This window comes from Heptranchias perlo, chromosome 6 (genome assembly GCF_035084215.1).
Source record: "Heptranchias perlo isolate sHepPer1 chromosome 6, sHepPer1.hap1, whole genome shotgun sequence".
Taxonomy (NCBI): domain Eukaryota; kingdom Metazoa; phylum Chordata; class Chondrichthyes; order Hexanchiformes; family Hexanchidae; genus Heptranchias; species Heptranchias perlo.
Window position 1 is genome coordinate 52,684,986 of NC_090330.1, and position 14,458 is coordinate 52,699,443.

Sequence of the window (14,458 nt, forward strand, 5' to 3'; positions counted from 1 at the left end):
GGGCCAATTTTTGTCTTATGATTATCCATGCCATGTGTTCAAGTTCACGGGGAACTATGGCACGGAAAAAGGAGCAGAGACCTATAATGCTGAGCCTCCACCTATTTTGCATATAATGAGCATTTCTGATGGGCTATGGGTGGGCAGAGGAAATTGCCATCTGAAACAGATGGGAGCTTCATCATAATATTCAAATACTGTATCCAAATCACACCATATAAATGGGTGTCCAGGGTTACTTGGCACTGAGTTGTATATGGAAATAAGTCTAAAGGGCAAGTAAAAAGATTCATTCAATAGTTTTTCAGCCATTTCTGGCCAGTTTTTCATTTATTTTAATTTTTCTGCTGGGCTTTATGTCAATTGTTTAAAATTTCCTTTGCCCTTAGAACCACTAATGCACAAATGGGTGTCCTAATGGAAATCCTCCTATTTCAGGTACTTGGAAGAAGAGGTGAACCACCAAAAGTATTCCAGGCTGGTCAGGCTGAATGACAGGTGCTCTATGCCCTCTTGCCAGGGCCTGCACATTCGCATCTGCAGAGGCAAACATACTTTTGCTTTGACAGAAGACTAGTGCATGCAGAGGCCCCTGTACAAGGCAAGTTGTGACAGCAGGCCCAATGGCACAGATATATCTGAATGCCTGACTAACTGTTATACTGGATGGTTGTTCAGTAGCACCCTGAACACAGCATTTAAAAAAAAAGGCATGCCAGGGTAATCATCAGCCAGCAAAGACTGATTGGTTGAACCCACTAAGTTGCCATCAACCATACTTGCAGGCATTGTCTTCCCCACCTGGCAGTGACTGTGGGGAATGATCTTCATGGGGCCCTGATCAGCAAAGTCAGCAGAGAGCCAAATGAAGAGCTGTGACATCTGCTGTAAGGATACCTGTTGCTAATAGGGACAGCACAGCCATTGACAGTCAAATACAGCTTCAAGTCTGCCAGCGCCTCACTCCAGGGATTCTGCAATGTGGGGATGATGCCATGCGATGGCATGGAGAGCCACACTCCTTACAACCAATGCATGAAACACCATCTGCACTGTGTTGGACTGCTCCGTTACTTGCTACAGACTCGTGCCTGTACTTTGGGTTTCCTCTTCCTTTATTTTTCCTTTCACTTCTTAATATCTTGCCCCTTCAGCTTTGGCAAAGGCTTCTAATAATCTGAGATGCCTTTTTATTCATTCTAAAGGCTTTCAGAATGTTTGCTGCCCCATAGTGATACTTTCCTTTAATTGTCCCCAACTCTTTAGCCCCAATTTTAACTTGGGGTGCGAATCAGGCGTGCGGTGGGTAGGGCAGGCAGCAAACTTCCATAACATTTTTGCCATGAGGCCTGCACCATTTTAACTACTGGGCCTTATTTTAACATGATTAACGGGTTGCCCTCACAATCTCATGGCGAATCGGGCAGCCCTCCCACGTGACACGTGCAGTTTCCGACGCAACTCTTGAGGCCTAGTTAAAGCAGGGATGCACTTCAAAGTGCAAGGTTCCATGCTCTGCTTGCATTTTTGCTTGTTCAATTCTGGAAGACTTTTTAGCAAGACAGATGAGTCGAAAGGCTGCCAGGTGTTTTCAGATGCCTCCCTGGAGGTGCTAGTGGACGAAATAAGGGCAAGAAGGGAGCAACTGTTCCCCAGAAGCCGCAAGAAGCCTTAAGGCCACAATGAAACTGGGGTGGCTGAATGGGTCAGTGCCACCAGCATCATCCCAAAGACCTGGGCTCAATGCAGAAAGAGGTTCAATGGCCTCAAGAGCAGCAAGGGTGAGTACAGCTCTTCACCTCTCTCAACAGCACCTGACAACATTCCTTACAGCCCCTCCCCTTTATCACATCCTTCAACATACAATCACAAGAGCTCACTGCAACACCTTTCTGATTAAAGACATTCACTTCTTCCTTTGCTCGCTTCACACCACACACTAACACCATTTTCTTCTCATATCCTATCACCTGCAGAACCACCAACTTCTCTCAGTACTTCTTCCTCACTTCACATTACACACATTTCCCTTTACATTCATCTCCTCCCCATCCTCATTACATCTTGCTTCTTCTCCACCTCTCAACACATCCACTACATGCACAAGCCCAGGGTGTCTGCATATTACGTGTCATCTTTCACCATCTCAGCAAACAAGCAGTAAGCTTCACAACTTCAAGCTGTATTCTCAAGATTATCACTTGAAAATGTACAGCTTCTATCTGCCATGCTAACTCTTGTTCTTTTTCTCTTCCCTCTAGATCCTTTTAGACAGCAAGAGGCTCCTACACAGCAAGACACCTCAGATGAGGACAATCATCCTATAGATGTACCAGCACTGATTCCATCCCTCCCAGGCCCCAGATCAGACATTGGCACTCAGCATGGGTTAGGTAGTAAGCCAGAGGGGTCTGCACATGGTGAAATACCCAGCATGAGTGCACAGCAGCAGGTACTAGTGCAGTAACAGCCCAGGAGAGAACTCATCGGAGAGCGAGGTCCTCTCCCAGCTCTCCTGAGAAAGAGAGGACTTCATAGGCTCAGCCATGAACAGAAAACTGCTGGCCTCACACAAGGAGTGTCAAGGACTGGAAGGCCTGTCAAGGAGTTTAAGCACTATGGTTAAGTGTGGAGGAGTCTGCTTCCAGCCTCTGTGGTGACATTTTGCATGGCATCCGTACTCTGCAATCTACTCTGGAGAGTTTGTGGTCACCTCCAGGGGCACTGTAGCCAGGTCTTTACAGCAGGGGTCCATGTTTGCATGGTTTGTAGCTATGGTGGAAGTTGAAACAGCTGTCATTGCAAGCTGTGTGCTCCACATTGGAGAGACAGTCCAATGTGCACAGAATGTTGGACTGAATTATTAGGGCTTTGAAGGAATCACTCATCTTCTGCAGTCTGTTCTCCTGCTGATTTAGTGGAAGCGATGAGCCCCGACCCTATAGGAGTGGCAGTGACATTATGGAAGTGTTAGCCTCTTTCAGGATGTCAGCTCCTTTGCCACCCTCTCAACCAATACCCACAATGGTGCCAGAAAGTCAGCTGGGCTGGACTGCTCTGGCAGCAGCCGAGGTGCAGCAGTCTGCAGCTGGGACCTCACTGGCTCGAGCACCCAGAAGACACCAGCCACGAGCATCTCAAGGGTCCCAAAATGAGGAACAGCGGCCTTCTACCAGCTTTGCTGAGGCCATTAGGGGAGCACCTCGTAGGAGTCGTAGAGTTAGTAATCCTCCTTTAAAGAAAAGCACTATGGGTTGGTCACTTTGGGTGAGAAATGAATGGAAGGCAGTTATGTTTGCCATTAAATTAATCACATTTGGCACTTTGGTTTGCAGTGTGGTTTAGTAGCAGCTTCTGAGTCTGCATTGTCAGAATTGATATACAATTTGTCCGAATAGTTTGAATATTCTTTAATGCAGGGTGAAGGGAGTGGTGAAGGATGTAATCAGGACTATTAAGCAGAGGGGTTCTGTGTAATTTCTCAGGGCAGGGGAATACATAGGTCACTGGAATCGCTGAAGCAATAAGCTGATCCCTCTTGCTGCAAGATGTTGAGGCGGCCCTCCTCCTTCTACTGCTTCCGCTCCTTCCCCTTGGTCATTTTTCATGAATAGCTACAAGACAAACAGGAGCCTAGAACTACTGCAAATAGGTTTGGAATGGTGGAAGTGGAATGTAGGTCATTTAGAATAATCGGCGTAGGCGACCTACGCCTGTAGGGGTACAATAAAGGCGCCTGCCTCACTGTGCCGATGCAATCTTGGAGCGGCACCAGTCGGCTCTGAGAGGGGAAGGCCTAGACCGTTACTAGGCCAAAGTAGAACAAGATAATTTTTTTTTATTATTCCCTACAGAGAACCTTTGTCCATTATTTTGCAGATTTACATCTTCAGACTTTTTGTAGGTCCATAACAGAACCCATGCCTGCTCTCAGCTCTCAGCAGGCATGGACAGAATCATTAGACAAAAGAGGGTCACAAAGGGTGGAATTCTCAGGGTATCCCACAAAAGTCACCCAGACATGCCCCCAAAATGATGCCAGGATGTAGGAGGGGTGGGCAGAAGATGCACTCATTCACCCATGGGTTGGAATTTACAGGGTGAGTCACATAGGATGGAAACCTAGTGGATCTGAGATCAGCTTTGAATTCCGACTGCTCTCCAGACTGGAATTTCTAGGCTAGTTTGTTTTATATTACGCAACTGATATTAAGTGATGGATTATAAACAACTGTAATCACAATGATCTAGGTAAAGAATTCCATCCATTGCTCTTTTTTGACCATTATGACCCATTATAAGTTTTATCCTTGCCAGGCCTTTTGGATCTTCTACTCTGGATTCCAGTAAGTCCTCTGGGTTTGCTTGCATTCCCGCTATCAACTTCAAAATGCATATCTCTGAACTTACGCCTGTACCATGCTGTGTCTTCAATTTTTCTTACTTCGAGTCCATCGTACTTCTCTTTGAAAATGTGTTCATGTTCGTCCTATTGCAAAGAAAGATGATCCCTTGTACCTTTCTAACTATTGGTATTTTCTGAAGTTATGAAAGCTGCTGTGTTCTTCTGTCATTTTGAAATATCTGGCATACTCCACGATCAACAGTATGTGTTTTGGATTAACTGCTCTACTAAATTCACTGTTATGGTCTATGTTACATAGCTCTGGAATTCTGCTCTAGAACACTTTGGCAAACCATCTGTCCTTGTCTTGAACATTCCCAAAGCCTTTGACAGGATCTGATATTGTGCACTTCTAAACAAATTACCATTGTTTAGTTTCCCACCATATCTAAGGGGTAATATCATGATCCGACACTGCCAATAAGGAGAAGTGCACACTGAGGCTCAGAGTCACTCGACATGTAGTCGTGGACATCTGCAGCCTCCTTGATGCCGAGCTGTTCCCGGCTGGCCTGAGCACCATCATTGTACCTGTCGCTGTCAAAGTCACCACTGCCCTCAACAACTTCTCCGGATCCTTCCAGGGTCCCACCGGGGACATCGCCGGCGTCTCTCAGTCGTCTGCACAAAAGAGCCCTGCAAATACACCTGCACCCTCTCTGCAGTGACACAATGGGTGGCATCAGGTGTGGGTCTTCATGGTGATCCTCAGGAAAGGGCATTATTGCACAAGCCAGTCAAGAATGGCGAAGACGTGGCAGTAGTGGTGACAATATAATATGTAATATGAGTTGATCAGAAATCAAATATAAGTAAAAACCATGACAAACCCTCAAACACCCTTGTGCATCCCCTTCATGCTCACGACACGTTTGCCTTACGCTGCCTACTGCACATATGATGCATGCCCTGTGGCTGCAGCACAGGTAGTGGCAGGTTGGGTAAGGCTGACCGTGAAAGAGATGCATGAGAGGGTGAGTATGAGATACAGCCATGAGATTGTATGAGGATTGGATTGAGTGGTGGGATGAGTACTGGCGAGGTGAGTAAGTGCAGGTAAGATGAGGATGAGCTTTGAGTGGTGTAATAAAGTAGTGTTGGCAGTGCAGAAGGAGATGTGGGGTGGGGACGGTGATGTGGCAGACAGAGTGTAGGGGAATGAGTAAGAGTACTCACTTCGGCTGACCTACTTAGGTCATTGAAGCGCCTTCTGCACTGTGTGCAGGTGCGTGATATGTTGGTGGTGCTGGTGACCTCCTCTGCCACCTCGAGCCAGGCCTTCATGGTGGCAGAGGCAGGCCACTTCCTCCCGTCTGCCGGGGAGAAGATCTCTGTCTTCCCCCCCACCCCCCTCCTCCTCCTCCTCCACCCACTCCCCCTCCTTCTCACCCCAACCAGTAGGACCTGGAATGAGGCATCATTAAACCTGGGAGCAGCCTTTCCCCTGGGCTGCTCCATGCTGTAATTTTGGCTCCTTTCTGCAGCATGAGTCAGTGGAGGACTGACCCATTAAATAGGGCTCCTCCTATGACAGCCTATGATGCGGGTGCGCAGTCCGCCCGCTGCGCAGCCTACCAGCGCGAAACCCGGAAGCCAAGGTAAGTGGCTTCAATTTACTTGTGATCGCATGGGGAATCCACCAATTTTACTGGGCGGGTTACCCATGCGCCCAGTCGACCCCCCGCTGCCAATCTGCCTCCCTCCTAATATCGTGCCCTCTATCTGTGTTAATGTTGTTAAGTCAGTAAAATGCACTATTTTTCAATTGTCCGAAACTTTTCAGTAAATTCATATTTTTTAAAAGATAAGCTGTTCGAATGGCACAGAATTTGATTTCTGCATATAATTGTGTGAATGCAGTGTTTGTTTTCTATCAACAATTTATTGACTAAGTATGGCAAGATAATTTTAAACTTGCTGAAAATATAAAAAGAAGTATGGAGGCGGTTGATGAGGGTAGTGCAGTTGATGTATGGACTTTCAAAAGACATTTGATAAAGTAGCACAAAATAGACTTGTTAGCAAAATTAAAGGCCATGGAATTAAAGGGACAGTGGCAGCGTGGACACAAAATTGACTAAGGGACAGAAAGCAGAGAGTAGTGTCAAATGGTTGTTTTTCAAATGGTTGTTTTTTAAACTGGAGGGAAGTATATAGTGGGGTTTCCCAGGGTTTGGTATTAGGACCACTGCTTTTTTAATATATATTAATGACCTGGACTTGGGTATAGAGGGTATAATTTCAAAGTTTGCAGATGACACAAAACTTGGAAATGTAGTAAACAGTGAGGAGTATAGTAACAAACTTCAGGAGGACATAGACTGATTGGTAAAATGGGCAGAAACATGGCTGATGAAATTTAACGCAGAGAAGTGTGAAGTGATACATTTTGGTAGGAAGATTGAGGAGAGGCAATATAAACTAAATGGTATACTTTTAAAGGGAGCGCAGGAACAGAGAGACCTGAGGGTGTATGTACACAAATCTTTGAAGGTGGCAGGACCAGTTGAGAAGGCTGTTAAAAAAGCATATGGGATCCTGGGCTTTATTAATAGAGGCATCGAGTACAAAAGCAAAGAAGTTATGCTAAACCTTTATAAAACACTGGTTAGGCCTCAGCTGGAGTATTGTGTTCAGTTCTGGGCACCACACTTTAGGAAGGTTGTCAAGGCCTTAGAGAGAGTACAGAGGCGATTTACTAGAATGGCACCAGGAATGGGGGACTTCAGTTATATGGAGAGATTGGAGAAGCTGGGGTTGTTCTCCTTAGAGCAGAGAAGGTTTAGAGGAGATTTGTTCGAGGTGTTCAAAATCATGAATGGTTTTGATAGAGTAAATAAGGAGAAACTATTTCCAGTGAGGAAATATTTTTTTATGCAGTGAGTTGTTAGGATCTGGAATGCACTGCCTGAAAGGATGATGGATGCAAATTCAATAGTAAAGAGCAGGGGAGTGGAACTAATGGGAAATGCTCTTTTAAAAAGCTGGCACAGGCACGATGGGCCAAATGGCATCCTGCTGTGCTGTACCATACTATGATACTAAATCTTGTGTGTTAGACAAATTTGCATTTGAACTAGAAATAAATGCAGAAATGCTGAAAATTCACAGCAGTTCCATCTATCAACATCTAAGTGAGAAAGTCAGGTTAACATTTCAGATCTGATCCCCGCTGTTATGATTTGGATTTTCTCCCAACACCTTTAGTTTGTTTTCATGGCAATTTCCATTGTAAGACTAAACTCTTATGCATGCCGTGAATGGGATAGTGTGTCTCAGAACTAAGCATTACTTATTACATAAAAGGAAGACCACATTTTCCTGTCTGTGTTGAAAGGTAGTAAATACAATACTATCAGAAATAGTAGATTTATTTTACAGGTAAGGTATTACACAAAAACAACAGCAATCACTGAAGATACAGATTCTTAAAAACAATTGAGATTGAATCAGCCTACAAAGGTTTGGAATATCTTCTTCAGAACATACTTCTTATACCATGTGATGAACTACGGACAGAAACATTGAGGGCAGTAATGATCATCTCTGCCACTTGCAGTGCTGTCCTGATGTAACAGTTAGCTGTAGGTGTCTATGCAGCAGATGGCAAAGTTATGCAACTGGCTCCCTGCTGACACTGAACTGACAGTGCAGGCAATTCTCATTGGCCATTGGCAGATTGGTGTACCAAAGCCTGTAAATATGGTTGTGGCAAAATGTCAGGTACTGCCACTGCAGCTCAGGTGCCTGCTGATACTCATTGGATGCCTTCTACCATCTTCTAAGTGAAATACTTATTTGGAATGCATCAAAACAAACCCCCATCATTAACTTTCCTGTCATTTGCCACCTGCCACAGGACTCTACAGCTTGCATCAAGATGCTCTATGAGTCCCTGAGCTACCATGAAAGTTGGCATTGGAAGAACTTTCCTTGTGACTCTTTTTTCACCTATTCCTTTTCTGCAGTAGTCCTATAATTGCTTCACTTACAGTTTGCTCTCCAGACAGCAGAAAAATAATTGATTTTTTTTTGGAAAGTTGAAAAATTTGCTGTTATGAGTGCATAAATTTTTTTTGCCCAAAAAATTATTCTAAAAGTTTCATAAATATGGAAAACATCTGAAATAGAAACACAGCACTAAAAAGGTACTGCAAACATTGCAACACAAAAAAAAATCCAAAGCCTGTTCCCCTTTAAGAGTTCCATCATATATGGAGCTTCCCTTGTGGCAATTCAAAATGGGCTTTGAAATCAGATACACAATCCTGGCACAAAAAGCAGGAAATTACACTAGGTAATCAATTAAATATTTTTGACTGCATTCCAAGGCCTGACTAAGGCTATGGAATCAAATATGTGCAAAGACTCTGGCACATAAAGTGCACCAGGCTTAAAAAAAATCACAGGCAGAAGGAATTTGGTGTAACAAATGACCTGTTGCTGGATTTTCTGATACTCATGCCTATTCTGCGCCTGTACAACTAATGCAGTTGAGTACAAACTTTTCCCCAATATTGCAGGCTTCAAATGATAGCTGAAATAAAATGAAAAATATTAGGCATAGTTCCTTTCTTAGATATAGTGCTTTTCACATTGCCTTTAGAAAGCTGTGACAATAATTATAAGGACTAGAACATAAAAACATTATTAAGTAGATACATTAGGGTTGAAGCAGCAATGTGTATTGTTAAACATAAAATAATCTTCTAAACTATGAATTAAGAATATCAAATATGTATTTGAAAGCTATTTAAACAGGAGAGTGAACTGAATTTATTTTCTGTTATATGGTGTTGCAGGAGCTATGCTACCTTTGCATGCAACGAGCTCTGAAGAATGTCCCTGTCGAACTTTCAGAGAACAGGAGAAGAAAAGAAGAGGAGGATGAACAAATGCTGCAGCAATACCAACAAATGAAAGACCAGGAGACACTCTTCCAGCAACAGGTACGTAACAAATTGTGAACAAAGGGTTAAGTGCAGAATTCTATTAAAGTATTCAACCTCCATGCTCGTGGTGATTAATTATTTTAGTGGTAATTAAACCATTTGACAGGGGCTTTCTATAAGCTAGCTAGGGCCATGTTATGTAGAACATTGTATGGGCGTACTAAATGGTTTTGTAGTCATGATAAAAGTCAGACCCTTTCCTTTTGTCTAGGTGCAAATACTATCCTACTGTCAGAAGGGTAACGGTAATTAGTAGAACAGGAAATTAAAGGACAAGAATCCAGCTATAAAATGGACATAGAATAAAGGGTAATTATGTGAACAATTTAAAAGAAATAGCCATTTGGCTTTCAAGTTATTTCTTACATTCATTTCCTTCTGGCAGAGAGCCTGAGAAGGTCTCAAATACAGTACAAATGTGAGCTGTATTTAAATTTTATTTATATATGGCTTAACTGCTGCTATCATGTAGTACAATATGATGAACATAGGGCTTTAATACTTGGATGCGGATTAAGTATAATTATTCCAGAGTTTCCACTTGTGCTAAAAAATGTGAAAATTGCACTCTCACCACACACCATCCTGACTTGGTCATATATCACTGTTCCTTCATTGTCGCTGGATCAAAATCCTGAAATTCCCTAACTGGTAGTACCTTCACTACATGGATTGCAGCAGTTTAAGAAAGTGGGCGACTACCACCTTCTCAAGGGCAACTAGGGATGGGCAATAAATCCTGGCCTTTCCAGTGATGCCCACATCCTGAAGAATGATTTTTTAAAAAACTTTTTTGATGGGCTAAGCAGGATAGTGATGGATGAAACTGAGACTGTTAAGATAGACTTTGAGATATTGGATGGTTTCTTTTTGTCCTCCTCCAGGTTTCAGCAGAACGAGGATGGCCAGGTTAGGTTGGGCATGCCTGTTGGTCTTTGGCAGCCAGCTGTTTCGTGGCAGAGGGGGTTGTTTAAATTTTAAAACCCAGAAAGATTGTGCAATCGATTACAATACCATGGTGCCAAATTTGAAACTTTAGGTACTTTCTGAACTTCTACCAACAGAACAAATGGTACACTACGGCAGAGGCAAGGGAGCTCAACAAAATTATGTAAACGATTGAGATTGGAAAATTGGCCAAGGTTAGGTGCACATTATTCTGGGTAGGTGAAAATCCTGCCACATCAAAGATATGGCCCAGTTCTGCGATAGCAGAAAATCTAGGTTGTTATATTCCATTGCCTCAGTCTCCCAGTGAGCTAGAAAGAAAAGAAAATGTTGACCCGAATCAAAATGTTAGAAAACAAATTACTCACATATATCTATTAGTGGATAAATAGATATAACTTAAGAAGTAGGGAAAGATTATACCTATTGAAATTCTACCATAAGGCCTTAGTTCATAGAAATTTAGGGCAGACGTTTCAACTTCGGCAGGGGTGTCGAACTGCCAGTATCGGATTGGCCGTCCGTTATATACCCACCCGATTTTCTTTTCCATTGATTTCAAAGTCAAGAAGCTTGGTTTCCTCTTTTGTGCTATGTAGTTCTTTTCTGTTCAACAATTCATTAACAACCACTTGAACTTAATAGCGCCTTTACATCGAATGTACAGCATAGACACAGGCCATTTGTCCCAACTGGTCTATGCCAGTATTTATGCTCCACACGAACCTCCCTTCTTCATCTAATCCCATCAGCATTCCCTTCTATTCCTTTCTCATTCATGTGCTTATCTAGCTTCCCCAATATGCTATTTGCCTCAACTACTCCTTGTGGTAGTGCGTTCCACATTCTTACCACTCTTTGGGTAAAGAAGTTTCACCTGAATTCCCTATTGGATTTATTAGTGACTATTTTATATTTATGACCTCTAGTTTTGGACTCCCCCAAAAGTGGAAACATTTTCTTTGTCTATCCTATCAAACCCTTTCATAATCTTAAAGACCTCTATCAGGTCACCCCTCTGCCTCTCTTTTCTAGAGAAAAGAACCCCAGCCTGTTCGGCCTTTCCTGATAAGTATATCCTCTCAGTTCTGGTATCATCCTTGTGAATCTTTTTTGCACCTTCTCCAATGCCTCTATATCCAATCCATAGTGTGACGACCACAAATGTGCACAGTAGTCCAGGTGTAGACTAACCAAGGTTCTATACAAGTTTAACATAATTTCTCTGCCTTTCAATTCTATCCCTCTAGAAATGAACCCCAGTGCTTGGTTTCCTTTTCTTTTGGCCTTATTAATCTGCGTCACTACTTTTAATGATTTGTGTATCTGTACCCCTAGATCTCTTTGCTCCTGTATCCCATTTAAACTTATTATCCAAGCCGTATGTGGCCTCCTTATTCTTCCTACCAGAGCTTGAGCACAGAGGTTGGTAAAGAAAAGAGTGAACCTCTAACAGAGTGAATTACTAACAGAGTGAGGGCTTTTAACTGGGAATTTGGTGAGTGTGGGAATTAGGTGCAGAGGGTGAAGGAGGTGCTAAGCGACTTAAACCAAGGGACTATAAACTAATGACAACTTTTAAAACTTTGAAAACTTAAATAAAAAAACACATAAAATTTTTTAAAAGACTAAGTAATTAATTATTTTGAAATCAAACTAAATCTATTTACTAAATATAATTTAGATTTCAAGTGATTCTATTAGTTCTAGAAATAAACTACTGATTAAATAAATATAAACCAGAGATGGCAGTACAGGCTATGTGTCGGGACTGTAATAAGTGGGAATCTGTGGACAGCAAGACTGTCCTGGATTGCTACATGTGCAGTAAATCTCTCTGGCTTGAGACACTCCGGCTCAGAGACTTTGAGCTGGAATGCGAGTTAGAGACACTCCAACACATAAGGGAGGTGGAGGTAGAGAAGATGGTCCCACAGACACTGATCCTATCCAAAAGGTGTGAGGTACTTGATACCTGTGAGTATAAGGATGAAGGTTGCAGGGAGGATGCCCAGAATGCTAACCATGGCGCCATGGAGTATGAGGCAGTCCAAGGGGAGAGGATCAGAATAGAAAAAAGGGACATAACTAACAGAAGGATAGAAACAGAATCCATATGGATTGAAATAAAAGATAAGAAGGGATTGATCACGCTAATAGGGGTATACTACAGACCAACTAATAGTGGAAAGGACGTGGAGGAAGAAATATGTAAGCAAATATGTGAAATGAGTAAAAGACATCGAATAATATTCAGAGATTTTAACTATCACCAAATAAACTTGGAAGAAGAGGTAGGTAAAGGGGTACAGGGAATAGAGTTTTTACAATGTGTGCAGGATTCCTTTCTTACTCAGTATGTAAAAAGCCCAACAAGAGAGGCAACACTGCTAGGTTTTAAGGAGCGTCTTAAAGGAGAAGAAAGAGAGGTAGAGAAGTGGAGAGTTTTAGGGAGGGAATTCCAGAGCTTAGGGCTTAGACAGCTGAAGGCACAGCCGGCAATGGTGGAGCGATTAAAATTGGGATGCGCAAGAGGCAAGAATTGGAGGAACGCAGAGATCTCGGAGGATTTTAGGGCTGGAGAAGGTTACAGAGAAAGGGAGGGGTGAGGTCATGGAGGGATTTGAAAATAAGGATGAGAATTTTAAAATCAAGGTGTTCCCGGACCGGGAGCCAATGTAGGTCAGCGAGCACAGGGGTGATGGGAGAATGGGATTTGGTGCGAGTTAGGATATGGGCAGAGTTTTGGATGAGCTCAAGTTTATGGAAGGTGGAAGATGGGAGGCCAGTCAGGAGAGCATTGGAATAGTCCAGTTTGGAGGCAAGAAAGGCATGGATGAGAGTTTCAGCAGAAGATGAGCTCAGGCAGGGGCGGAGACGGAAGTAGGCGGTCTTGGTGATGGAACGCATATGTGGTCGGAAGCTCATCTCAGGGTCAGATAGGATGCCAAAGTTGCGAATGGTTCAGCCTCAGACAGTGGCCAGGGAGAGGGATAGAGTTGATGGCTAGGGAACGGAGTTTGCAACAGGGACCAAAGACAATGGCTTCGGTCTTCCCAATATTTAGTTGGAGGAAATTTTTGCTCATCTGGTACTGGATGTCAGACAAGCAATGTGAGAAATAAGAGACAGTGGAGGGGTCGAGGGATGTGGTTGTGAGGTAGAGCTGGGTGTCATCAGTGTACATGTGGAATCTGAGGTTGTGTTTTCGGATGATGTCGCCGAGGGGCAGCATGCAGATGAGAAATACGAGGCAGCCAAGGATAGATCCTTGGGGGACCCCAGAGGTAACAGTGCGGGAGTGGGAAGAGAAGTCATTGCAGGTGATTGCTGGTTATGACTGGATAGATAAGAATGGAACCAGGCAAGTGCAGTCCCACCCAGCTGGACGACTGAGGAGAGGCGTTGGAGGAGGATGGTGTGGTCAACCGTGTCAAAGGCTGATAAGGACTGTAAAGATTGAGAAGGACATAAGTAAGACAAAGACCAAATTAATAAATTGGAAAAAAGCTGATTTTCAGGGGATTAGAATGGAACCAGGGAAAATAAATGGGAAAAATTTACTGATGAACAAAGAAATAGAACAGCAGTAGGAAACATTTAAAACAGTGATCAATAGAGTTCAGGAGAAATATATCCCACTAAAAAGCTAGAACAAACCAGCCAGTAAATTACACCAGGGATGAATAAAGAGATAAGGGTAAAATTGAAACTAAAGAAAAAGGCATACACTAAGTACATAGACAACAAAGGAGAGGATGACAAAAGGGAATACAAAGAGGTTAGGAAAGAAGTAAAAAAAAACAATTAGGAAAGCAAAGAGGAACTGAAATTAAATTATCAAGGAATATAAAAAGAAATAGTTAAGTATTCTGCAGACACATAAATAACAAAAGAAAAATCAAGATAGGGATAGGGCCACTAAGGTATATTCACGATAAACTCAAAGGTAGTGACAGCGAAATGGCAAAAATATTAAACAATTACTTAGCCTCCCTGGTAAATAATGAGGCAAACATGGTGGGCATGACATTAGAAGAAAAGATCAAAAAAGATACAAAGACATTTAAGGTAGAAAGGGGCGAGATAATTGATGAACTTATCACACTTAGAGGGGATAAAACCCCTGGCCCGAGTGGATTGCATTCACGCA

At 42.9% G+C, this 14,458-nt stretch overlaps 1 protein-coding gene across 3 annotated transcripts in view; it reads left to right on the top strand.

The window, feature by feature from the left end:
• LOC137322994 (coiled-coil domain-containing protein 81-like) overlaps positions 1-14,458 on the top strand; it is an 80,902-nt gene that overhangs the window by 40,014 nt on the left and 26,430 nt on the right. For all 3 annotated transcript variants that reach the window (XM_067986314.1, XM_067986316.1, XM_067986315.1), the window contains one exon: positions 9,208-9,354. In XM_067986314.1, the coding sequence (XP_067842415.1) occupies positions 9,208-9,354 (147 nt within the window). The remainder of the gene's footprint in view (positions 1-9,207; positions 9,355-14,458) is intronic.